Source organism: Bos mutus, chromosome 23 (genome assembly GCF_027580195.1).
Source record: "Bos mutus isolate GX-2022 chromosome 23, NWIPB_WYAK_1.1, whole genome shotgun sequence".
NCBI lineage: Eukaryota > Metazoa > Chordata > Mammalia > Artiodactyla > Bovidae > Bos > Bos mutus.
Window position 1 is genome coordinate 43,811,927 of NC_091639.1, and position 27,709 is coordinate 43,839,635.

Sequence of the window (27,709 nt, forward strand, 5' to 3'; positions counted from 1 at the left end):
TGCTTTCTAAGACACACTTGACTTCACATTCCAGGATGTCTGGCTCTAGGTGAGTGATCACACCATCGTGATTATCTTGGTCGTGAAGATCTTTTTTGTACAGTTCTTCTGTGTATTCTTGCCACCTCTTCTTAATATCTTCTGCTTCTGTTATATCCATACCATTTCTGTCCTCTATTGAGCCCATCTTTGCATGAAATGTTCCCTTAGTATCTCTAATTTTCTTGAAGAGATCTCTAAGTCTTTCTCATTTTATTGTTTTCCTCTATTTCTTTGCATTGATCGCTGAGGAAGGCTTTCTTATCTCTCCTTGCTATTCTTTGGAACTCTGCATTCAGATGCTTATATCTTTCCTTTTCTCCTTTGCTCCTTTGCTTTTTCATAGCTCTCTTCTTTTTAGGGTTAGCTATCTTTTAAAAGATAATGGCTATCCTCAGACAGCCATTCTGCTTTTTTGCATTTCTTTTTCTTGGGGATGATCTTGATTCCTGTCTTCTGTACAATGTCATGAACCTCCATCCATAGTTCATCAGGCACTCTATCAGATCAAGTCCCTTAAATCTATTCCTCACTTGCACTGTATAATCATAAGGGATTTGACTTAGGTCATACCTGAATGGTCTAGTTGTTTTCCCTACTTTCTTCAATGTTAAGTCTGAATTTGGCAATCAGGAGTTCATGATCTGAGCCACAGTCAGCTCCTGGTCTTGTTTTTGCTGACTGTATAGAGCTTCTCCATCTTTGGTTGCAAAGAATATAATCAATCTATTTTGGTGTAGACCATCTGGTGATGTCCATGTGTAGAGTCTTCTCTTTTGTTGTTGGAAGAGGATGTTTGCTATGACCAGTGCGTTCTCTTGGCAAAACTCTATTAATCTTTGCCCTGGTTCATTCCGTATTCCAAGGCCAAATTTGCCTGTTACCCCAGGTGTTTCTTGACTTCCTACTTTTGCATTCCAGTCCCCTGTTGGCTCAGATGGTAAAGGGTCTGCCTGCAGTGCGGGAGACCTGGGTTCAATCCCTGGGTTGGGAAAATCCCCTGGAGAAGGAAATGGCAACCCACTCCAGTACTCTTGCCTGGAAAATCCCATGGACAGAGGAGCCTGGTAGGCTACCCTCCACTGAGTCACAAAGAGTCGGAAATGACTGAGCAACTTCACTTTCACTTTCCCCTATAATGAAAAGGATGTGTTTTTGGGGTTAGTTCTAAAAGGTCTTGTATAGGTCTTCATAGAACCATTCAACTTCAGCTTCTTCAGAGTTACTGGTTGGTACATAGGCTTGGATTACTGTGATATTGAATGGTTTGCCTTGGAAATGAACAGAGATCATTCTGTCATTTTTGAGATTGCATCCAAGTACTGCATTTCAGACTCTTTTGTTGACCATGATGGCTAGTCCATTTCTTCTAAGGGATTCTTGCCCACAGTAGTGGATATAATGGTCACCTGAGTTAAATTCACCCATTCCAGTCCATTTTAGTTTGTTGATTCCTAGAATGTCGATGTTCACTCTTGCCATCTCCTGTTTGACCACTTCCAATTTGCCTGGATTCATGGACATAGGAACATTCCAGGTTCCTATGCAATATTGCTCTTTACAGCATCGGATCTTGCTTCTATCACCAGTCACATCCACAGCTGGGTATTGTTTTTGCTTTGGCTCCATCCCTTCATTCTTTCTGGAGTTATTTCTCCACTGATCTCCAGTAGCATATTGGGCACCTATCAACCTGGGGAGTTCCTCTTTCAGTATCCTATCATTTTGCCTATTAATACTGTTCATGGTGTTCTCAAGGCAAGAATACTGAAGTGGTTTGCCATTCCCTTCTCCAGTGGACCACATTCTGTCAGACCTCTCCACCATGACCCTCCTGTCTTGGGTGGCCCACATGGCATGGCTTAGTTTCATTGAGTTAGACAAGGCTGTGGTCCGTGTGATCAGATTGACTAGATTTCTGTGATTATGGTTTCAGTGTGTCTGCCCTCTGATGCCCTCTTGCAACACCTACCATCTTACTTGGGTTTCTCTTACCTTGGACGTGGGGTATCTCTTCCCTGGGACTTGGGGTATCTCTTCATGGGTGCTCCAGCAAAGTGCAGCCACTGCTTCTTACCTTGGACGAGGGATATCTCCTCATGGTCGCCCCTCCTGACCTTGAATGTGGAGTAGCTCCTCTCGGCCCTCCTGTGCCCACGCAGCTGCTGCTCCTTGGACGTGGGGTTGCTCCTCTCAGCCGCCGCCCCTGACCTCGGATGTGGGGTAGCTTCTCTTGGCTGCTCCTGCACTGTCACAGCCTGGTGCTCTTGGCCGTCGCCCCTGATCTTGGGCAAGGGGTAGCTCCTCTCGGCCACGCTTCTGTGCGGTCTGTCACAGCCAGCATGCTTTTGCATGGTCCATCACAGACTATACAGTCCTTGGAATTGTCCAGGCCAGAACACTGGAGTGGGTAGCCTTTTCCCTTCTCCATGGGATCTTCCAAACCCAGGGGTTGAACCCAGGTCTTCCACATTGCTTTTGGATTCTTTACCAGCTGAGCCACAAGGGAAGCCCAGGAATACTGGAGTGGGTAGCCTATCCCTTCTCCAGGGGAATCTTCCCAACCAGGAATTGAACTGGAATTTCCTGCATTCCAGGTGGATTCTTTACTAACTGAGCTATCAGGGAAGCCCCAAAATCAAACTAGTGGTTACCAAATAGGAAACTTGGTGGCAAGGGAGAGATTATATTACATTAGGGTAAGCATATATACACTACTATATATATTAACGGAGAAGGCAGTGGCACCCCACTCCAGTACTCTTGCCTGGAAAATCCCATGGATGGAGGAGCCTGGTGGGCTGCAGTCCATGGGGTCGCTAAGAGTCGGACACGACTGAGCGACTTCCCTTTCACTTTTCACTTTCATGCATTGGAGCAGGAAATGGCAACCCACTCCAGTGTGGAGAATCCCAGGGACGGGGGAGCCTGTTGGGCTGCTGTCTATGGGGTCACACAGAGTCGGACATGACTGAAATGACTTAGCATATATATTAATAAAATAGATAATCAATAAGGACCAACTGTATAACACAAGGAACTTGGCTCAATATTCTGTAATAACCTACATGGAAAACGAATCTGAAAAAGCATAGGTATATGTTTATGTGTAACTGAGTGACCTTGTTGTACACCTGAAATTAACACAACATTGTAAATCAAGTATACTCCAATATAAAATAAAAATTAAATAAAAAAGATACTAAATAAAAAGAGCTGTTTGAAATCTCTGTTGACATTCATAAAACACACCTTTAAAGCATATATAAATATATACATAAAACACATATTTATGTGTACATACACATGCATAGGGCTTCCCTGGTGGCCCAGATGGTAAAGAATCTGCCTGCAGTGCTGAAGGCTCAGGTTCGATCCCTTGGTCCATAAGATTCCTTGGAGAAGGGAATTGCTGCCCATTCCAGTATTCTTTCCTGGAGAATTTCATGGACAGAGGAGCCTGGCAGGTTACAGTCCATGGGGTCACAGACAGTAGGACATGATATAGTGACTAATGCACACACACTAACACGCAAAGGTCTCTAAGATTGTTTTTGCTCCAGAACAGTAAAGACTAAGTTTGATTATGGAGGCAACTCTGTAGAGCATTAAGGACACTTAATTTAAAGACAGGCTTAGGTGCAGAAGCTGGTCCTTGCCCTGCTCCCTGGGTGATCTTTGGCAGGTTATTTAATCTCTCTAAATCTCAGTTTTCTCACTGGAGTAATAACAGTTTCCTCCTGTCCTGTTGTTAGGATTAAGAAGACACTGTGTCTGCTTCCTAGTAGGCTACTCATTTTACATGTTCTTTAATATCTATAAAAAATTGTATTTTCCTGAACTTTTTAATTTATTACCTTAATCTGTTTTAAGAATTAGTTTTTAAAAGTATAATATGAAGCTAATTCTAATTAGGGCATTAGTGAGTACTGATCAAGGACATGATGTACTTTTACCCTTATCATTCCAATTTATTATTCTTTTTAGACAATGATCCAATTATTCCTAGAACACAAGCAATTGAATAAAAATGAGAAGGGAAAGAGAAATGTGACCATAGGAGGGAAAACTTTATTTCTTTGATAAATGTGATAACATTCTTATGACGGTAGATAGTATGATTCTGTTTGCACCAAGAAAGTCAGACAGGTAGTTGGGAGTTTGGCTTTACATTTACATGGGTTTCACATACATTTTAATTCTATAGGGTTATGTAAAACATGTAGTTTGAAATAATAATTTTCTATTTGGTAAATATGGAGGAAAGACAAGGTACATGAACAAATGTTTCGATTGTGGAAGGTGATTATAGACAATTCCCTAGATTTATGGAGAACTTGGATTACAACAAGGCTGAGAGTGGCTTTCGGGTACTGGGAAAGCACACTTTACCTTCCTTATGAGATGAGTTTTAATGCCTGTGAATGCTTCAGATTTGGGAGGCCTGTGTGATGGAGCTTTATTATGAGTCCCTGGCACAGTGCTACCTTTCAAATTTAGCTTTTTCCTTTTTGTAGCTTGGTATATTATTATTATGATCCTGTTTTATTTCTGTTTTCTAATCTAATACCTTCTATGGTAGGTATGTCATTACATTCTTAGTTACGTCCAACTCTTTGCGACCCTGTAGACTATAGCTTGCCAGGCTTCTCTGTCCATGGAATTACCCAAGCAAGAATACTGGAATGGGTTGCCATTTCCTTCTCCAGGAATCTTCCTGACCCAGGGATTTAACCTGCATCCCTTATGCCCCCTGCATTGGTAGGTGGGTTCTTTATCACTAGGTTAGGTGTTGTCCTCAAAATTTTAAATATGATAGAGTTCACATGAAGGTTAGGTAAAGTGTATGTTTGTGAACTTTCAAGATTGTGCCTTGAAAGACAGAGTACTTTCAAAATAATCACTAATCATTTTTAGAAAGTATGTATTAGGTTGGCCAAAGGATTTATTCAGGTTTTCCATAAGATGCTATGGAAAAACCCAAATAAAATTTGTGACCAATAATAGAAGCTTACTGTGTTGTAACCTAGGCTCAGGATTTTATCTTCTGCTCCAGGAGTATAACAATTCTGATGGATGAACGAACTCGGAGGTTTTGTTAAAAGCATGTGTTGCTATGATGATTTACATGTCTCTGAACAAAAACATGTAGGATATGATTGACTCCTTCTATAAGAGAAGGTCAAAGAGAAGGTCCAGCCAAGTCTATGTTTCACTAACAAAGGGAGAGGTGGCAGAAAAAATAAATTTCATAGATGATGAATGAGTTCAGTTCAGTTCAATCGCTCAGTCATGTCTGACTCTTGCGACCCCATAAATCATAGCATGCCAGGCCTCCCTGTCCATCACCAACTCCCAGAGTTCACTCAGACTCACGTCCATCGAGTCAGTGATGCCATCCAGCCATCTCATCCTCTGTCGTCCCCTTCTCCTCCTGCCCCCAATCCCTCCCAGCATCAGAGTCTTTTCCAATGAGTCAACTCTTCGCATGAGTTGGCCAAAGTACTGGAGTTTCAGCTTTATCATCAGTCCTTCCAAAGAAATCCCAGGGCTGATCTCCTTCAGAATGGACTGGTTGGATCTCCTTGCAGTCCAAGGGACTCTCAAGACCACAGTTCTCAAGACCACTCTCCAACACCCACAGTTCAAAAGCATCAAGTCTTCGGTGCTCAGCTTTCTTCACAGTCCAACTCTCACATCCATACAGGACCACTGGAAAAACCATAGCCTTGACTAGACGGACCTTTGTTGGCAAAGTAATGTCTCTGCTTTTGAATATGCTATCTAGGTTGGTCATAATTTTCTTCCAAGGAGTAAGCGTCTTTTAATTTCATGGCTGCAGTCACCATCTGCAGTGATTTTGGAGCCCAAAAAAATAAAGTCTGACGCTGTTTCCACATCTATTTCCCATGAACTAATGGGATCGGATGCCATGTACTACCTGTGAATCTAAATGAAAACTTTAATTCATTTGATACTCAAAATAAGTGTATCAAATGTTATTTTCATCCCCATGATTCTAATAATTAGGTTAATAATGTTTCTGTGTATACATGAGTTGGCTGGATGTGAGCGAATGCAACCCTGATGGAATGTTGTTATCACAGCCAAGCTGTCCCTCCTGACTCCATCCCCACACTTTTCGTTTTAGCCTATCTTGTTCATCATCACCAGCATTATCCTTCTAGGGCTGCCTACAGCCCTTCCCACTCCAAGCCTTTCATGACACCTCCATGAAGTCACAAAGGGTGACCCCTGGCATTATCTCCTTCTCTTCTCCCAGCTGCACCCCCTTTCCCTTGGCATCCGCTACAAATTGCGTAAGTCCTGTCATTCACTGCCTCTTCCCAGCTGGAAAGGACTCCACCCATTTCTGCCTCTGGTCTTGCTTTTTGTTGCTTGTGTTCCTTAGACACTAGGGCAATTTGGCTACTTACTACATAATTTTGAACTGTTACTTAACTTCTTTTGGCCTCAGTTGCATTATCTGTGAAGGAAATAAATTGGATTACAGTCAGATTAAATTGTTTGATCTTGACTATTCAACGCTGCTGTTTGCTGACATAAATAATATGTAGATGAATGAGCTTGAGTGTCCCATAACTGAGTCACTTTGCTGTACACCTGAAACTAACACAACATTGTAAATCAACTCTCCCCCAATAAAAAAAAAATAAAATAACAAACTAACCAAACCGGCTATGGACCAGATTTAGCCTATTAGTGTATACTCAAACCCAAAGTCTCCTTTCAGTGCTAAGATTTTATAAAAAAAATAGAAAGCCATTTCTATTCCCAACATCAAAGGGCTGGAGTTTTCCCTCACAGTGAGGCTTCATTAAATATTACCCTAGTTCATTGTCACTGATGATGATGGATAGTTTTGGTCCTACAGTCTCTCCCAGCACATTTCTTATGGTGCAGACATCTCCGCACATAATCTGTTAACGTAGTAAATGCAGAGGAATACTTCTCCCAGTTTCTCAGCAGGCCGTTCTGACCAGGGCATGAACTGAGTACAACCTTGTCATCAGTTTCCTCCATAATCCTTTCTGTAGGTCAAATTAAATGTGATAGTACACTCAGCAATCCTTTTGCTTCCTGAAATATTACAATAGGGTTGTGTGAGCAACATTCCTGCAACTCAATAAACAGTGTTGTTTGGATGACTAATTAAGGAGCACACAAAATATACAATCTTCTCTGACACTTTCATACAAAAACTGATCTTTCAGAAATCTCCATATGCTATTTCAACCAATGATAAAGTTTATAGCTCCCTGGCAGAATGCATCAACAAAATAGCCAATCTTAGATTCGGTGAACCCTGGCTTGATGGACATTTTGTTTCAGTAGAAAAATGAAGGAGGATGGGGGAGACCATCATTTTATTTTGCTTTCCCATGCAAACTATTCTCATTCATCTCTGATCTAGCATTAATTAGCACTTTGTGATGGCTCTCCGTCCTATTCAAGATGGCCATGCTCGCCAAGCCTGAGTAATTTTTTGAGTGAAGTTACTAAGTGTTGCCACTAGAACATTCATAAAACAACAAGTCCCTGTGTATCTTTGCCTCATTATTACTGCAGTTATCTTTCAAATCTTTGTGTTAAAGCCCTAATTATCTGGCTGTAGTCTCACCTTTAAAAGTGTAGTCCTATATCCAGAGTAGTCTTATCATTGTTATGACTTGAAACTCATTTGGTGGTTTCTTTATACTTGTATTCTATCTGACTTTCATTTCCTCAATAAGAAGGGTTGGAGTTTCATATCAGGCTCTCTTAATGTATCTGTTCCCTGTTTTCCTCCAAAATTTCCGGTTTTAGTTGTCTGTACTGCATCAAATTTCTTTACATGTCCACTGTTTAGAAACTTTGCTTTTTATCTGTCTGGATCTGTATTCACTAATATGGAACTGGTCTGCCCAGAAAACATGAGTTTGAATTCCTCTTTTCAGTCTATTGGATAAATGCTGGGACCCCAGAAGTGAAAATTATCTGAAGCATTGCAACATTTTGATCTAGATATTTGGATCAGAGTGTAATATACTTACCATCAATATAATATTTTTTTCTTCTTGTCATTCCAAATTCTTAGCTGGATTTAAAGAACTTGATTCTTATGCAAATATGATCTTGACTTGGTAGGTTAGAAAATAATTGTTCTCATCACAGAATTCCTTACTTTGCATGTGTGTGTGTGCTCAGTCATTCACTTGTATCCACCTCTTTGTGACCCCATGGATTGTAGCCCACCAGCCTCCACCAGGCTCCTCTGTCCATGGGATTTTCCCGGCAAACATCCTGGAGGGGGTTGCAATTTCCTCCTCCCGGTTCTCACTCTGCAGAAAGTCACTTTCACCATTATTTTAAGTCATCAGCTTTCCTTCTCTATTTCAGTATTTTACTTGTCAGAACCCCTGAACAACCATGAATTTAAAAGTTAATAAGCAGAACCACTATCAGTAGAGAGAACTCCCAAGAAGAACAAGCAGTTCTGTAATTACAGCCTTGGTGTTGCTCAGTCAACCCAGTTGTCAGGAACACATCTTTGTATCATGTGACGTGTACACCAAGATTTGCCATATTTGATGAACCCTCCTGCTCATTCAACCTTGAAATCCTGCAGTTAGCCTCAAGTCCTTCTCCCTTTCAGTTGGTATATATTAGCCAGTAAATTCCCCCTTTTATCTCCAAAATACTCTCAAACCTATGCCTTCCTGTTCATTCCCAGTACTTGCTCAAAAAAGTGTCTATTGAGGGTTGCCTCTGTGATAGTCACTTTTTCAGGAGTTGGAGACACAGCTGTTAAAAGAATCGGCATTTGCCTGAGAGAGCTTCCATTCTTACTGGGCATTTCATTATGTCTTGCTTTAATGACATTCATCTTAAGCTCTGGGATTAAGATGAATGAATCCTCCCTCTGGAATCTGTTCCTATGCTAACACCAAAGTTGTCCCCGGATCATGTGACAACCCAAATTTGGATGACTCTCTATCAGCAGCTTTGTAAATGCCAAGCATTATAGCCTGGAGTGCTCCTTATGGGCTGAGCCACTCCCACCGCTGTTCTCCAGTCCTCCGGCCTAAGTGCTGCTGTGAGAATAGGCTGCAATAGCCTTTTCACTGCTCTTTTGTGACTTTGCACTAAGCGCTTACAATTCGACACTCCATTTCCACCTGAAGAATTTCTGTTCCACTCTGTGAAGGGAGTGGTCTTTGCCCTCACTGTTAATTTCTTCATCTGTAACCTATAGAAAAGTTGTGAAACACTCTTTCAAAAAGGTAGCAATTATAGAGTTCAATTTATTCTTATATTTTTCCATACAATAGCATATTAGTTTTGAATATACAGCATAGAGATTCAATATTTTTATACATTAATAAATGATCACCATAATAAGTCTAGTTACAATCTATCACCAAAGTTATGACAATATTATTGACTATATTCTCTAAGTTGTGTATTTCATTTCCATGACATTTATTTTTTACTATTTTTTAATTTTTATTTTTGAACCAATTCAGTATAATTAAGATTTATACAATTTCACACAACAGTAGGATACAAATTCTATTCAAGTTCCCATAGATTATAAACTAGAAGACACTGGAACATATTCAGGGACATGAACAAGATACAAAAATTCATTTGTTTTTCATTTCCCAACATCACTCCCATTAGATAATCAGCATCTTGAAGGGAGAAGATATATTTTCTTTGTACTAAAAAGTAGTTTGCTGAATAAAGGCATAAATAAATGGATGAAGTACACAAGAGATTCTGTGCTTTAATATTAAAAAATACTTATAGGAATATCAATATTACTTTAAGAAAATTGCACATTCAGTTTTCTCTTATTTACCATGTCGAAGATGACCAACATTGGACAAATGGGTCTCAATGGCAAAAGCAAGTGAAACCAAAGGACAGAAAAAAAATCATTTAAAATATTATATTGATACAAAGTACTTATTTAGTTCCAATGATTTTACTATCTAGACAGAACTTAAAACAGCATTTTAGGAAGTCTAGTATCATTTAGTACAGTTGTCTGAAAAGAATAACATCCTTTTCAAAGGGAATAACCTTAGCAATGCAAAATCTTATATCATTCTTTAATGCTTACTTTGTAGAATTTATGGTCTCTCTAAGAAAGACTTAATATTATGCAAAAGAGTAATGTTTCCAGAAGGACCTGAAAGTAAGCATATAAGATAAACCCAGAAGGCAGAGTTTAAGTTATGCATATCCATATATACACTGTTCTTTAAAGGTCTTTTTCCTATATTGGTCATTACAAAACATTGCATAGAGTTACCTGTGCTATATAATAGATCCTTATTAGTTATATCATTTATAGCAATGGGCTTCCCAGGTGGCGCTAGTGGCAAAGAACTTGCCTGCCAATTCAGGAGACATAAGACACGTGGGTTTGATCCCGTGCAGAAGAGCATGGGAACCCACTCCATTATTTTTTCTGAGAGAATCCCATGGACAGATGGAGCCTGGCAGGCTACAGTTCATAGGGTCACAAAGAGTCAGACATGACTGAAGACTTAGCACGTATGCACACATACATAGTAGGATGTGTATGTCAGTCCCAATCTCCCAAGTCATCCCTCCCTGAGAAACACTCTTAGGGGCTTCCCTGGTGGTCTACTTCCATTTCAGGGGGCGTGGGCTTGATGCCTGATTGAGGAACTGGGATCCCACATGCCCTGTGGGGTAGTGCCCCAAATCGGAATAATTTATATAAAACATCTTTATTTTAAAAAGGAAAAATCTCAGCAAAGGACAGTTAAGGTACTGGTCCATTTAAACAAATATTTGTGAATACTTCTCAAATTGAACAGGCACAAGGGAAGCAAAGAAGAGTGTAAACAGGTTTTGAGCAAATATTAATGTAAAGAAAATCCTCATGTCCTCAAAGACATTTGTTGTCTGATGAGTAGATATTTGTAAAAATATATACACATTCCTAAAATTTTCAACCTGTTGGTACAATGGCAAGCAAAATCCAGTACCACAATTCAGGAAAGTATAAATGTGTGTGTGTGTGTATTCACTATATATTATTCATATATATATATATATATGCATTCACTATGATATTAATAATCTAGGGTCTGATTCTTCCCAGTCATGCAGAGCCTGGGATATTTAGAAAATAACCCACACGTCTACCTTTCTATAACACTTCTTTGTGACTTTATGGGATATTTGGTTACCATCTTAGGAACTGTCCACAGAAGACAGATATAGAATAAGAAAAATTATACAACTACACTTCTTCCTTGTGAGAAAATGCTGTTTCTTAGGGCTGTTAGGATAATGGTTGCCCCTAGAACAACGCTGAGGTTAAGCATGAGCCCCACACGCTTGGAATCCTGAATGTGACTTTACAGGCTGTTCTCAGCACCCAGACTTCAGCATCCATCAACCAACTTCAGACCCGGTGGTATTGTAGTATGTATTTAGTGAAAACAAACTCCAGAGGAAAGAAAAGATAGCTGAAGGTTGTAGTGCAAACGTTAGAGTCTCTGATGGATGAAACTTCTTTTCATTTGACACAGAGGCTGTAACACAGGGAAACTGAACAATAGCTTCTGTGCGGAGGTGTGATATGTTCTTTCTGACTGAATGTTGCATAAAGGTCAACATCCTTTGTTTATAATTTTTTTTCACAAGCATCCAAACCCCTGAAATTATCAGCTTTATCCTACTTATTTCCTTTTCCTCTCTCACTTTTATTGAAGGATTTAATGAACTTTTCTGTCTACCTTGAGAATGTTTATAATAATTTGAACACTGACTTTCTCCCTGGGTTAAAAATGATTGGTGCTCAAAATAATGCGTCTTAAAATGATAATAAATAGCAATACTATTAAAAGAAATTTAAGGCAACTCCAAAGAGTTGATAGATTTATAAGATAAGAATGCTTGCTATTATATCATTTAGATAGTCATAAAAATATTAGGAACATATGAAAAATATGACACTTGAAAAACAGCAAAAGTGAAAGTTTTTACTTCTTAGATATCCACAGAATGGTTTATTTACTTTTTTTCCAGTGATATAGAATAAGAAAAATTATACAACTACACTTCTTCCTTGTGAGAAAATGCTGTTTCTTAGGGCTGTTAGGATTACGGTTGCCCCTAGAACAACGCTGAGGTTAAGCACGAGCCCCACACGCTTGGAATCCTGAATGTGACTTTACAGGCTGTTCTCAGCACCCATGCTTCAGCATCCATGGATTCAACCAACTTCAGACCCTGTGGTATTGTAGTATGTATTTAGTGAAAACAAACTCCATACAAGTGGCCCTATGCAATTCAAGCCCATATTATTCAAAGGTCCACTGGAGTTAGTCTTTGATTGTTGGTAATGGAATTATCGTGTAGTCATCATTTTGGTATATCTTAACCCCATATGCAGTTGTGGATCTTCCTGCTCCAAAACAGTCTCAGTATTTCTGAGAGTGCTAGGAATATCTAAAATGGGCTTATGATACATGCAATTCTTACTTCATGGTGTATTTTGCCATTATGTCTTTTCAATTCCTTCTGGTATACTGCTTTGTCTTCCCATGCACCATCCCCAATGCAGTGGAGCCTAGGAAGGTAGAAATCTCGTACAAAGTGGGAAAGAAACTTTTATGCATTTCTACCATTACCCTCTGTTTTTGAGTATAACTAAAAGTGTTTTATGGCATACACAGCTTTTAGTGAAATAGCTTTTTCAGATTTTAATAAAAAGTCTGACCTGTTTCTGCCCCAACTCCAAACTTAGCTGAGTTCATTATGGAGCTCTATTTGGACATATCTGAGTGACAGGGAATGGATTATACTCTCAATGGCTCCTCCTCATTGCTGACAAATGTTTAACTACTGGATTGAGCTCGTTGTGTCTAGATACCTCTTTCTCTAATGGAAGTTCTTTCCTATGAGGCTCTTTAGTGCCTCAAGCATGATGTACCTCAACTTCTTACCACGTCTGATGGATCTCAGATGTGGGGGTCCTCTCCTGCCTATATTGTTTTGGAGTCAAGTGGCTCCTTAGATTCTTCTTATTTAGTTGTGTATTTTGTATTTCATATAAATAACTAAAGTAATTAGTGGACTGACCGCCTGAAAGAACATTTTCTTGAGTGGTCCAGAATTTGACCTTCCTGAAATTGACATGATAGCCATCATGAGCAGAAAATGAGCAACTCAACCTTTCAAATATGATCTACTGGTAGAAGCATACAATGACTCTTGAATATTTGGGGTCAAATCATTTGACTGGTAAAATTTTCCATGTCAGTAGCTTATTTAGAAAAGTTACAAGAATGTAGATGTAATTATAAAGTTGAAAAATGATTTTGAAAACTGAATCAGTTTGAAAAGTGAAAGTGTTAGTCACTCAATCATGTCCAACTCTTTTGCGAACCCACAGCCTGTGGCTTGCCAAGCTTCTCGGTCCATGGAATTCTCCAGGCAGGAATACTGGATTGGGTTGCCATTTGCTTCTCCTGGAGATCTTCCTGACCCAGGGATTGAAGTCAGGTACCCTGCATTGCAGGCAGATTCTTTACCATCTGAGCCACAGGGGAAGAAGGAGGAGATAACCTCTTAGTCACAGGATCAAATGATCCATTATTTGATCATTATTATTGCATTATTACTTATTCTCATGAATGCCCCCAATCCTTACAATAAACCTGCCGTCTTTAAACAATACTTCTATGGTACTGCAGTATCATTCTTTTTATACCCTATTAAAAACAGCTTTCTGGGAAATGGACATATTGATAATATTTGAACAACAAATTCATATCTTTTCCAGAATGTTTTTTATACAATGGAAAACCACTCTGATGTTGAGATTTGGGATATTAGGGATTAATTTATGTGAATAGGATTATTTTCCCATAATCCACCAAAGCACATGGAAATGGTGATCAATATGCTTTTTCCACATAAAACTCATGCCATTCATGACACATTGTAGTTGGGGACTGAATGTTTATAAGAGAAGCAATATAACATGTTGAGAAGAACATGGGGTTTGGAGTTGTGGTTCAACATCCCCACTCTGGGATCTTGGACAAATCTTGACATTTCATTAGTAAATAGAACATGTTAGTAACATCTATGTCCCTGGCTTTAATCAAGAGAAAAAGAAGAGGTATTTTAAGTCTTGATTTTTTTTTGTTAATGAATTGTTATCTGTTACATTGAGAATGTACCAGTACTGAGAATCATCCTCATCATTCAGTCTTTAAGTCATGTTTGACTCTTTGCAACCCCATGACTGTAACATGCCAGGCTCCTCTGTCCTTCACTGTCTCCCACAGTCTGCTCAAATTCATGTGCATTGAGTCAGTGAAGGGGCTTCTTTCATAGCTCAGTTGGTAAAGAATCCGCCTGTAATCCAGAAAACCCCAGTTTAATTCCTGGGTTGAGATGATCCACTGGAGAAGGGAAAGGCTAGCCACTCTGGTATTCTTGGGCTTCCCTGGTGGCTCAGCTGGTAAAGAAACCTCCTGCAATGCAGGAGACCTGGGTTCAAGATCTGGGTTGGGAAGATCCCCTGGAGAAGGGATAGGCTATCCACTCCAGTACTCTGGCCTGGAGAATTCCATGGACTGTATAGTCCATGGGGTCGCAAAGAGTCGGACATGACTGAGAAACTTTCACTTTCCACTGAGTCAGTTATGCTATCTAACCGTTTCATACTCTGCCACCCCTTTCTCCTTTTTCCTTCAATCTTTCCCAGCATCAGGGTCTTTTCTAATTTGTCAACTCTTCACATCAGGTGGCCAAAATATTAGAGCTTCAGCATCAGTCCTTCCAATGAATATTCAGGAGTGATCTCCTTTAGGATTGACTTGTTTGATCTCCTTGATGTCCAGGGGACCCTCAAGAGTCCAACACAGCAGTTCAAAAGCATCAGTTCTTCAGTGTTCAGCCTTCTTTACAGTCCAACTCTCACATCTGTACATGACTACTGGAAAAACTATAGCTTTGACTATATGGACCTTTGTCAGCAAAGTGACACCTTTGCTTTTTAAAACACTGTCTAGGTTTGTCACAGCTTTCCTTCCAAGGAGCAAGCATCTTTTAATTTCATGGCTGCACTCATCATCCACAGTGATTTTGGAGCTCAAGAAAATGAAATTTACCACTGCTTCCACTTTTTCCCCTTCTATTTTCTATGAAGTGATGGGACTGGATGCCATGATCTTAGATTTTTTTAAGGTTGTGTTTTAAGCCAGCTTTTTCACTTTCCTCCTTCATCCTCATCAATAGGCTCTTTAGTTTCTCTTCATTTTCTGCCACTTTCTCCCCTTCACTTACTGAGAATATAGGATTTGATTTCCATATGTGCATGTATATAGAGAAATTTCACATTAGTCATATAGCCATTTTATAAAATAATATATGCATATGAATATTTTTGCAAAAACACACTTTTACAACAATTATCTTTATTTACATTGTGGTTTTATCAGTATTCTTGGAGAGTTTTAGTAGAGTTTCAGAAGATGAGATGTAAAGAGAGGAGATATCTTTCAGTACGTTAAACCCTTGCATCCCAGCTGCCCTAAGGTTTATTTCCTTTCATCAATGAGTTTGATTTCAAGCCATTTGGACTAGTTAAGTGGACTCTTAAAAAGTCAATGATGTTTTGATTAAAAAGAAACAGTACATTCACCTTTATGTAGGCAATGATGATAGCTCCATAATGAAACATGGTGGGACAGAGGGAAATAGAAAAGATATAATTCCCACAATAATTTGTGTTTCATCAAGATGCAGCTCAAGTATTTTTAACCGTGTTAATAATTTTTATTATTATTTCTAGATGGGGCACACTAAGAGGAGCACAGGGGCAGAAAGAAAAATTTTGGGTATGTAACACTTTTCAATTGAATTCCTGCTGTGAAGTGAGTATTTTAGAATCATCTGTGTCTCTACTCCCTGTTTTGTATTCTTTAGTCATATCCTAAATCACTGTACTATTGCTTGTAATATTGGTATTTTCTCCAGGACAAAATCCATTGTAATCATTTATGTTATAGTAATAGTTTTCAACTCTTTTTAAAAATATAAATTTATTTATTTTAATTAGAGGCTAATTACTTTACAATATTGTAGTGGTTTTGCCAAACATTGACATGGATCCACCAGGGGTATACATTTGTTCCCCATCCTGAGCCCCTCTCCCACCTCCCTTCCCCTCCCATCCCTGAGCGTCATCCCAGTGCACCAGCCCCAAGCACCCTGTCTCATGCATCAAACCTGGACTGGCGATTCATTTCACTTATGGTAATATACATGTTTCAATGCCATTCTCCAAAATCATCCCACCCTCGCCCTCTCCCACAGAGTCCAAAAGACTGTTCTGTACGTCTGTGTCTCCTTTGCTGTCTTGCGTACAGGGTTATCATTACCATCTTTCTAAATTCCTTATATATGCATTAGTATACTGTATTGGTGTTTTTCTTTCTGGCTTACTTCACTCTGTATAATAGGCTCCAGTTTCACCCACCTCATTAAAACTGATTCAAATGTATTCTTTTTAATGGCTGAGTAATATTCCAATGTGTATATGTACCACAGATTTCTTATCCATTCATTGCTTCCATGTACTGGCTATTATAAATAGTGCTGCGATGAACATTGGGGTACACGTGTCTCTTTCAATTCTGGTTTCCTCGGTGTGTATGCCCAGCAGTGGGATTGCTGGATCATAAGGCAGTTCTATTCCCAGTTTTTTAAGGAATCTCCACGCTGTTCTCCATAGTGGCTGTACTAGTTTGCATTCCCACCAACAGTGTAAGAGGGTTCCTTTTTCTCCACACTCTCTCTAGCATTTATTGCTTGTAGACTTTTGGATCGCAGCCATTCTAACTGGCGTGAAATGGTACCTCATTGTGGTTTTGATTCGCATTTCACTGATAATGAGTGATGTTGAGCATCTTTTCATGTGTTTGTTAGCCATCTGTATGTCTCCTTTGGAGAAATGTCTGTTTATTTCTTCGGCCCATTTTTTGATTGGGTTGTTTACTTTTCTGGAATTGAATTTCAGGAGTTGCTTGTATATATTTGAGATTAATTCTTTGTCAGTTGCTTCATTTGCTATTATTTTCTCCCATTCTTAAGGCTGTCTTTTCACCTTGCTTATAGTTTCCTTTTCAACTCTTCTTATTTCAAATTGTAACAGTGAATCAGTATTTTTTCAAAATGAAGTAAAAATAAAATCTTGTCTGTTATCATCTATACAAACTTAAAAAATTGATCAGTGTTCTCTCATATATGTCAATCAACTTTGTATTCTTACATTATTTTTGTTATGGTTGATGCTTTTGTAATGTTAGTATTGAATATACATGTAGAGTTTTATTTTCTTTTTCACCAACTTATAACACACATGTTTCTTTACTGAGAAAAAACAATCATTAGCCTAAAATTACAGAAAGTTATATGTAAGAAACAGTTTGAAGAAGACTGGAATTATTCCCTGATTGACTACAATAAACTTTGATGAATTATCCTAAGTCCTTATAACATGTACCCTTTGTGTGTATGTGTGCCAAGTTGCTTCAGTCATGTCACACTCTGTGACCCTATGGACTGTAGCCCACCAGGCTCCTTGGTCCATGGGATTCTCCAGGCAAGAATCCTGGAGTGGGTTCCCATGCCCTCCTCCAAAGAATCTTTCTGACCCGGGGATAGAATCCGTGTCTCCTGCAGTTCCTGCGTTGCGCTTGGATTCTTTACTGCTGAGCCACTAGGGAAACTCCATACAGCCTTTATTCTGTCAGAAATAAAGTTTAGGTGTTGCTGTTTATCATCAGTTCAGTTCAGTCACTCAGTTGTGTCTGACATTTTGCGACCCCATGGACTACAGTATGGCAGACTTCCCTGTCCATCACCAACTCCCAGAGCTTGCTCAAACCCATGTCCATTGAGTCGGTGATGCCATCCAACCATCTCATCCTCTGTCATCCCCTTTTCCTCCCACCTTCACTCTTTCCCAGCATCAGGGTCTTTTCCAATGAGTCAGTTCTTTGCATCAGGTGGCTATAGTATTGGAGTTTCAGCTTCAACATCAGTCCTTCCAATGAATATTCAGGACTGATTTCCTTTGGGATCAACTGGTTGCATCTCCTTGCAGTCCAAGTGACTCTCAAGAGTCTTCTCCAACACGACAGTTCAAAAGCATTAATTCTCTGATGCTCAGCTTTCTTTATAGTCCAACTCTTACATCCATACATGACTACTGTATGCTGCTGGTGCTGCTATTGCTGCTGCTAAGTCGCTTCAGTCATGTCTGACTTTATGTGACCCCATAGACTGCAGCCCACCAGGCTCTCCTGTCCCTGGGATTCTCCAGGCAAGAATACTGGAGTGGGTTGCCATTTCCTTCTCCAATGCATGAAAGTGAAAAGTGAAAGTGAAGTCGCTCAGTTGTGTCTGACTCCCAGTGACCCCATGGACTGCAGCCTACCAGGCTCTTCTGTCCATGGGATTTTCCAGGCAAGAGTACTGGAATATGTCTATTTATCATAGAATTTTAATTTGAATATATGCATTAGAAGGCAAATTATAACTTACAAAATACTAAATATTAGGGCTTGTGCTCACTCGAGTGACTCTTGTTAATTAGATTTTTCCAAAAGGCACTCACAAAAAATCAATCACCCAAGTGTGTAGTCATCACCTGTATTTGTCTTGTTGATATATAGAGGAGTTATGCCATTGAGTATGGGCTTCCCAGGTGGCTCAGTGGTAAAGAATCTGCCTGCAATGCAGGAGACATGGATTGGATCCCTGTGTTGGGAAGATCCCCTTGTGGAGTGCATAGCAACCTGCTCTATTATTCTTGGCTGAAGAATCCCATGGACAGAGGTGCCTGGTGGGTCACAAAGAGTCATACATGATTTAGCAACTTAGTAGGCATGCACACATGACCTTGAATAGAATGATGCTTTTTTGTATTTAAACTTAGCTTTCTAAAATATCATTTTCCTTATTAAAATACAGTTGAGGTAGTCACTAATTAACATTAGTGTTCAACAGTTAATATTTATAATATTTGAAAGAGAATATATTATTTGAGCCTCCTGGAATATTTCTGAATGCTGGGATATTATGAGTAGTTAAGGGAAGGGGAAGACAGAGTGTCTACATTGCTGCCGGAAGTGGGGAAGGACAAGCCTGAAGAGAGCCTGAAACATGCACATGATAGACATAGCCCTTGAAATATTTGCAACCAGGCACACACACACACACACACACACACAAAAACTAAGTTTAACCAAACTTTCCTGTAGCCCTGACCCTGCTCAGTTCTTGACTAAATTGAGGGGTTCCATTCTTCACCATATCACTCTTGAAGAAGAAAAGATTGACCTTCTTTAGGAAATAATCTCAGTGTCAATATCTATGCAGTTAGCCCTCCATATCTGCCAGTTCTGCATCCACAGATTCAACAAAACGTATTTAAAAAATTCTACAGAGCTTCAAAAAGCAAAACTTGAATTTGCTGTACACTGACAACTATTTATATAGTATTTATATTGTTTTTTCAACTTTTTACATAACATTTACATTGCATTAGGTATTGTAAGTAACCTAGAGATGGTTTAAAGTATATAAGAGTATGTGTGCAGGTTATACACAAATATTATGCCATTTTATATAAAAGACTTGTCCAAAAAGCCCCACAATGTGAGTTGTGAGTTAAGTTTTATTTCGGGCAAAATAAGGACCATAGCCCAGGAGATAGCCTCTCAGATAGCTCTGAGAAACTGCTTGTAAGAGATGAGGAGGAGGTCTATATATATATGGTTTGGGTGAAGGGAGAGTACATGCAATCAAATACACGTTTTTGCAGAAGGTTGCTGCTAGTTTTGTGGAGGTAACAGCTAGTCATGAGGAGCAGATGTCTCCATTAAAGATTTTAGTGCTTTTCTAGATATGAGAAGATGCAAAAATTTAAGCTCATAAAATCTCCTGAAAATATTTAATTATCTAAAGGTCTGTTCTGCCAGTTTTCCAGAACACAGGGTACCTCGTTCCTGATCTCATCCCTGAACTCTTTTCAGGTGTGTTGAATCTCAGAGACTGCAGCGGCTAGTGACTTCATCCTTTTAGAGGCAGATGTGCTAGGCGTAGTTGCTCAGTCATGCCTGACTCTTTGTGACCCCATGGCCTGTAGCCCACCAGGCTCCTCTGTCCATGATATTCTCCAGGCAAGAATACTGGAGTGGGTTGCCATGTTGGAAAGTGTCAATTTTTAGTTGGCAGACTTGAGCAACTATGGATTTTGGTGCAGAGGAGAGGGGTCCCGTGGAACCAGTCCCCTACAGACATCAAGGGATAACTCTGATTATTATGGGCAAGTATATAGCATCGGAGAAGGAAATGGCAACCCACTCCAGTGTTCTTGCCTGGAGAATCCTAGGGACGGGGAGCCTGGTGGGCTGCAGTCTATGGGGTCGCACAGAGTCGGACAGGACTGAAGCGACTTAGCAGGAGCAGGAGCATATAGCATACATTTAAACATTTTGAGACACATGAAGCAGAAAACATGACAATAACCAAGGGAAAAGGCTATCAATAGAAGCAACAGATGTAATAACCATTGTAAAAAAATATTTAAAAATATAAATGAAAAGATGGAGAATTTCATTGAATGGTTTCAGTATACAAAATAAAAGAGTTTTTGTACATATGAATGCAATGTCTGAAATTAAGAACTCAATGTATGGGTTAAATAGCATGCAAAATTAGATATCTTTAAAAAATGCAATAAAATATATCCAAGTTGCAGTACACAGAGGAAAATATAATGGAAAATCCAAAACACTAGTAAGAGATGGGTGGGACGCATTCAGACTTTTGTTTGTTTGTTTTCATTGGAGTATAGTTGCTTTACAATGTTGGGTTAGTTTCTGCTATACAATGAAGTAAATCATACATATATCATACATATGTCCCCACCCTCTTAGACCTCCTTCTCACCGCCCCATCCCACCCCTCTAGGTCATCACACAGCACAGACCTGAGCTCCCTGTGCTGTGCAGCAGCTCCCCACCATTTTACACGTGGTAGAGTGCATATGGAAATCCAGTCTCCCAGTTTATCCCATCCCACTTCCTTGCCCCGCCTCATGTCCACCTGTCTGCTCTCTGCATCTGCATGTCTATCTCACCCTGCAAATAGGTTCCTCTGCACCAGTTTCCTAGATTCCACATATATGTGTTAATATATGATATTTGTTTTTCTCTTCCTGACTTAATTCACTATATATATAACTATATTCTCAGAAGGATAAGAGAGAGAGGATGAGGCAGTATCAAAATCTGAAGAACTGATGGTCAAAAGTTTTCCAAAACTGAGAGACATCAACCTAAGTTCAGGAAGCTCAATAAACTCCAAGTAAGCAAAACTAGAATTTTATTGTATATCCATTGACAACTTTCTTCAAAAAGGCAAATAGGAAACACTTTCATTCAAACAAAAGCTAAAATAACACAGCATAAAATATATAAATAAAAGTCATAGAAAAAAGAGAAAAACAAACCTACAATTTGGTTGCCTATTCCAGGATGTCTTACTTATAATTTTATACAGAAAACAGCTAAAATATAAGTAAAGATATAGAAGATTTTTTAAAAAGCTATTAGCTAGCTTAAAATTCATACAACACTAGACACAAATATTAATGGACAGTTTCTTGTGCATATGGAATGTTTCCCAAAGTTGACCATATGCTAGTTATAGGGCAAGTTCACCAAATTGAAAGCATTAAATTTTACAGAGTGTGATATGGAAAAACTTGTATTAGTTAGCTAAAGCAGTACTGAATTTAATAGGAAATGCATGTATTTGAAAAATAAAAGGTTAAAATCAGTACATATATTAAAACAGGAAAAGCTGAAAATAGCAATTTAATAATCTAGATAAAGAACTCAAACCTCAAAAACAAACAAACAAACAAAAAATAGAAGGAAGGGAATTAAAAGGAAAAGGGCAGAAATCAATGAAAAAAGTGGACATACAATAGAGAATATCAAGAGAGTGAAGATTTGATTCTTTGATAAGATTAAATTCCTAGGAAAGCTTGCAAAGAAACCAAGAGAGAGAAAAAAAATCACCACAGAAATAAAAAAGGAAGGCTGTCTTCAGTTCGATAGATATTGTTGTTGTTGTTATTCAGTCATTAACCCATGTCTAACTCTTTGCAACCCCATAGACTGCAGCATGCCAGGCCTCCCTGTTCCTCACTATCTCCCAGAGTTTGCTCAAGTTCATGTCCACTGGGTCAGTGATATTATCCAACCATCTCATCCTCTGCTGCCCTCCTCTTCTTTTCTCTTCAATCTTTCCCAGCATCAGGGTCTTTTCCAATGAGTCAGCTCTTCACATCAGGTTGCCAAAGTACTGGGGCTTCAGCTTCAGCATCAGTCCTTCCAAGGAATATTCAGGATTGATTTCTTTTAGGATTGACTGATTTGATCTCCTTACAGTCCAAGGGACTTTCAAAGGCCTTCTCCAGCACCACAATTCGAAAGCATCATTCTCTGGCACTCAGCCTTCTTTATGGTCTAATTCTCACGACTGTACATGACTACTGGAAAGACCGTAGCTTTGACTATATGGACCTTTGTCGGCAAAGTGATGCCTTTGCTTTTTAATACAGTCTAGGTTTGTCATAGCTTTCCTTCCAGGAAGCAAGCATCTTTTAATTTCATGGCTGCAGTCACCATCCACAGTGATTTTGGAGCCCAAGAAGAGAGAATCTGTCACTGCTTCCACTTTTTCCCTTTCCGTTTGCCATTAAGTGACAGGACTGGATACCATGATCTTAATTTTTTGGACGTTGAATTTTAAGCAAGCTTTTTCACTCTCCTCTTTCATGATTATTGAGGCTCTAAGATGCTATGCAAACACCATATTACTATATTTGAAAATATAGATGAAATGGATAAATTCATTGGAAAACAAAGCATCAAAACTCATACAAGGTGAGAATAGAAAATCTAGCTATAATACAGTTTGAAAAGCTGACTGTATTAAAAAGAAACTCTTACCAAAAGCACCAGTCTCTAATCACTTCACTGGTAAATTCTTCCAAACATTTAAAGAACAAATAAAATCAATTTTATACCAGTATACCTTAGGAAAATAGAGAGCAGTTCCTGACTCATTTTACAAATCAGCATAACACCAATACCAAAACTTGACAGAGACAACTCAAGAAAGGAAAACTACAGGTCAATATCTCTTATGAATACAAAATTCTAAACAAAATATCACAGCTGTAAAATGTAAAAAGGGCAAATATGATAATCAAATGAGGTTTATAGCAGGAGTGTGAAGTTGGTTTTAAATGTAAAATCAATAAATACAGTTCATCACATTGCCAGACTAAAGATGGAAAAAAAAATGCTTATCTTAATTGGTGTGTGTGTGTGTGTGTGTGTGAGTTACTCAGTCATGTCCAACTCTTTGCAACCCTATGGACTGTAGCCTGTCAGGCTCCTCTGTCCATGGAGTTTTCCCCCAGGCAAGAATACTGGACTGGGTTGCCATTTCCTTCTCCAGGGGATCTTTGCAACCTAGGGACTGAACCCAGATCTCCTGCACTGCAGGCAGATTCTTTACTGTTTGGGCCACCAGGGAAGCCTCATCTTATTTGGTGCCGAAATGTAATAATAACTGCTTTTTGCCACCTGCCCTCTCATAGATACTCTCATACATCCTCTCCAAACATAGCTGCAAGATCATTAGAGCAACAGTTTCCAATTTCTAGATTCTCTTTCAAAGGGCTCACATGATTAGCTTAGGCAGAATAATCTCCCTTTTAATTAATTCACAGCCAATTGATTGGGGATTTGATCACATCTTCAAAACTTATTCAACTTTGTGAGACAACATGATCTAATAACAGGTGTGACATCCCATTATATCCTCAGGTCCTTTCCACAATCAAGTGAGAGAATTATATGGGGCAACCACACCAGGGAGCAGGAGTGTAGCTGTCATTGTAGAATTCTGCCGACCTCAGATGTCATTTATGATTTAAAAACCTCAGCAAATTAAGAAAAGAACCTACCTTCCCTAGACTTATAAAGTCTACTCTCAAAAACCCAGTAGCTAACATCATAATTAATGGTCAAATGCTGAACATTTCCCCCTTATCACTGAAAAGTAAAACATTTATTGTCATTTTTGTTAACATTTTATTGAAGGTTCCATCTAGTATAGTAAAACAAACAAACAAACAAGCAAGCAAAAAATAAACAAAAAATAAAGGCAGAGTGTGGAAAGAAATACAACTGAAGTTATTTGCAAATGACATGGTTATGTGTATAGAAAATTTAAAAATACATATAGAAATAAATTGTTAGAAACAGCATATTTGGCAAGCTTTCTTGATATTCAGTTCAGTTCAGTTGCTCAGTCATGTCTGACAAAGGATTAATCTTCAAAATATACAAGTAGCTCATACAACTCAATACCAGAAAAACAAACAATCCAGTCAAAAAGTGGGAAAAAGACCTAAAGAGGCATTCTCCTAAGAAGACATACAGATAGGTAGTAAGCACAGGAAAAGATGCTCAACATCACTCATTATTCAGTTCAGTTCAGTTCAGTCGCTCAGTTGTGTCTGAGTCTTCACGACTCCATGGACCACAGCACGCCAGGCCTCCCTGTCCATCACCAACTCCTGGAGTTTACTCAAACTCATCTCCATTGAGTCGGTGATGCCATCCAACCATCTCATCCTCTGTTGTCCCCTTCTGCTCCTGCCTTCAATCTTTCCAACCATCAGGGTCTTTTCAAATGAGTCAGCTCTTTGCATCAGGTGGCCAAAGTATTGGAATGTCAGCTTCAACATCAGTTGCATTAGGTCAATGTAAAATACAAATTGTAGTTCTATATAGTAGTGAGAAGCAATGGGAAATTAAAAATAAACATAACCTAAAATGATGTAATTATTTAAAAACTGAGGGAATGTTTCAATGAAAAAATGTGCAAGATTTTTAGTGTTGGGAGAAATTAAAGAAGACCTAGCTAAAAGGAGAATTATAGTGTATTAATGACCCCAAACCTCTAGATTAGCATTCCCAACTTGATTTATTAATTTACTAACATTCTAATCTAAGAATTAGAGATTTATTTATTTATGCTTTTGGAAGACAGAGGATCATATTGAAATAATGATTCTAAATTTTAAATGGTGATATATAAAAAACCTACAGTCCCAAGATAGCCACAGTAAAGAAGAACAAAGCTGGAGGATGTACGCTACCAGGTGTCAAGAATTCATATACATCTACAGCAATTAAGACATTTTATTACTGGCAAATTGAATACAGAAGCACATTAAAAAAATCATTCTCAATGATCATGATTTATACCTGGTATGCAAGGATATTTTAAAATATACAAGCTAATCAATATGAAATATCCATTAATAGAATGACATATATATTATCAGTGAGGTACATTTTTTCTACAGTTAATTTGTTTAGTTTACATCATGAACAAATACAGAATTTGTCAAATGTTTTTTTCTGAATCTATTAAGATTACTATATATAGTAATATTAATGATATATACTGTTTTTCAGTTGCTAAGTCATGTCTGACTCTCTGCTACCCCATGAACTCCAGCCTGCCAGGCTTCCCTGTCCTTCACTATCTCCCTGAATGTGTTCAAACTCATGTCCATTGAGTCAGTGATGCCAGCCAACCATCTCATCCTCTGTTGCTCCTTTCTCCTCTGTTCAAACTCATGTCCATCCAGTTGGTGATGCCATCTCATCCTACGTTGTCCCTTTCTCTTTCTTCCTTCAATCTTTCCCAGAATCAGGGTCGTTTCAAATAAGTAAGTTTTTTTTTTTTTTTTTTTCGCATCAGGTGGCCAAAGTATTGGAGTTTCAGTTTCAGCATTAGTCCTTCCAATAAATATTCAGGACTGATTTTCTTTAGGATTGACTGGTTTCATCTTGCAGTCCAAGGGGCTCTCAAGCGTCTTCTCCAACAAACAACACAGTTCAAAAGCATCAATTCTTCAGCACTCAGCTGACTTTATGGTCCAAATCTCATATCCATATGTGACTACTGGAAAAAACAGGGCTTTGACTAGACAGACCTTTGTTAGCAAAGTGATGTCTCTGCTTTTTAATATCTGTCTAGGTTGGTCAGAGATTTTCTTCCAAAAGCAAACGTCTTTTAATTTCATGGCTGCAGTCACCATCTGCAGTGAATTTGGAGCTCCAGAAAATAAAGTCTGCCACTCCGTCCATTGTTTCCCCATCTATTTGCCATGAAGTTATGGGACCTGATGCCATGATCTTCTTTTTTTGAATGTCCAGTTTTAAGCTAGCTTTTTCACTCTCCTCTTTCACTTTCATGAAGAGGTTCTTCAGTTCCTCTTCACTTTCTGCCGTAAGGATGGTGACATCTGCATATATGAAGTTATTGATATTTATCCTGGCAATCATGATTCCAGCTTGTGCTTCATCCAGTCCAGCATTTTGCATGATGTACTCTGCATATAAGTTAAATAAGCAGGGTGACATACTCCTTTCCCAATTTGGAACCAAATCATTGTTATATGCCTGGTTCTAACTGTTACTTCTTGACCTGTGTACAGATTTCTCAGGAGGCAGGTAAGGTGGTCTGGTAGTCCCATCTCTTTAAGAATTTCCAGTTTGTTGTGATCTACACAGTAAAAGGCTTTGGTGTAGTCAATAAAGCAGGAACAGATGTTTTTCTGGAATGCTCTCACTTTTTTGATGATCCAAAAGATGTTGGCAATTTGATCTCTGGTTCCTCTGCCTTTTCAACATCCAGCTTGAACATCTGGAAGTTCTCAGTTCACATTTTGTTGAAGCCTGGCTTGGAGAATTTTGAGCATTCCTTTGCTAGTGTGTGAGATGAGTGCAATTATGCATTTGTTTGAACATTTTTTGGCGTTTCCTTTCTTTGGGATTGGAATGAAAAGTGACATTTTTCAGTCCTGTGGGCACTGCTGAGTTTTCCAAATGTGTTGGCATATTTAGTGCAACACTTTCACAGTGTCATCTTTTAAGAGTTGAAAATAGCTCAACTGGAATTCCTTCACCTCCACTAGTTTTGTTTGTAGTGATAATCCCTAAGGCCCTCTTGATTTCAGACTCCAGGATGTCTGGCTCTAGGTGAGTGAGCACACCATCATTATTATCTGGGTCATGAAGATCTTTTTTTGTATACTTCTTCTGTGTATTCTTGCCGCCTCTTCTTAATATCTTGTACTTCTGTTAGGTCCATACCATTTCTGTCTTTTATTGTGCCCATCTTTGCATGAAATGTTCCCTTGGTATGTCTGATTTTCTTGAAGAGATCTCTAGTCTTTCCCATTTTATGGTTTTCCTCTATTTCTTTGCATTGATCGTTGAGTAAGGCTTACTTATCTCTCCTTGCTATTCTTTGGGACTCTGCATTCAGATGGGCATATCTTTCCTTTTCTCCTTTGCCTTTAGCCTCTCTTCTTTTCTCAGCTATTTGTAAGGCCTCCTCAGGCAACCATTTAGCTTTTTACATTCCTTTTTCTTGGGGATGGTCTTGATCACTGCCTCCTGTACAATGTCACAAACCTCCATCCATAGTTTTT

General features: G+C 38.9%; 1 protein-coding gene across 1 annotated transcript in view; it reads left to right on the forward strand.

The window, feature by feature from the left end:
- Nucleotides 1–27,709, forward strand: part of TINAG (tubulointerstitial nephritis antigen) — a 104,281-nt gene that overhangs the window by 70,424 nt on the left and 6,148 nt on the right. Inside the window, exon 10 of the mRNA XM_005894012.2 lies at nt 15,896–15,941. Within this exon, the coding sequence (XP_005894074.2) occupies nt 15,896–15,941 (46 nt within the window). The remainder of the gene's footprint in view (nt 1–15,895; nt 15,942–27,709) is intronic.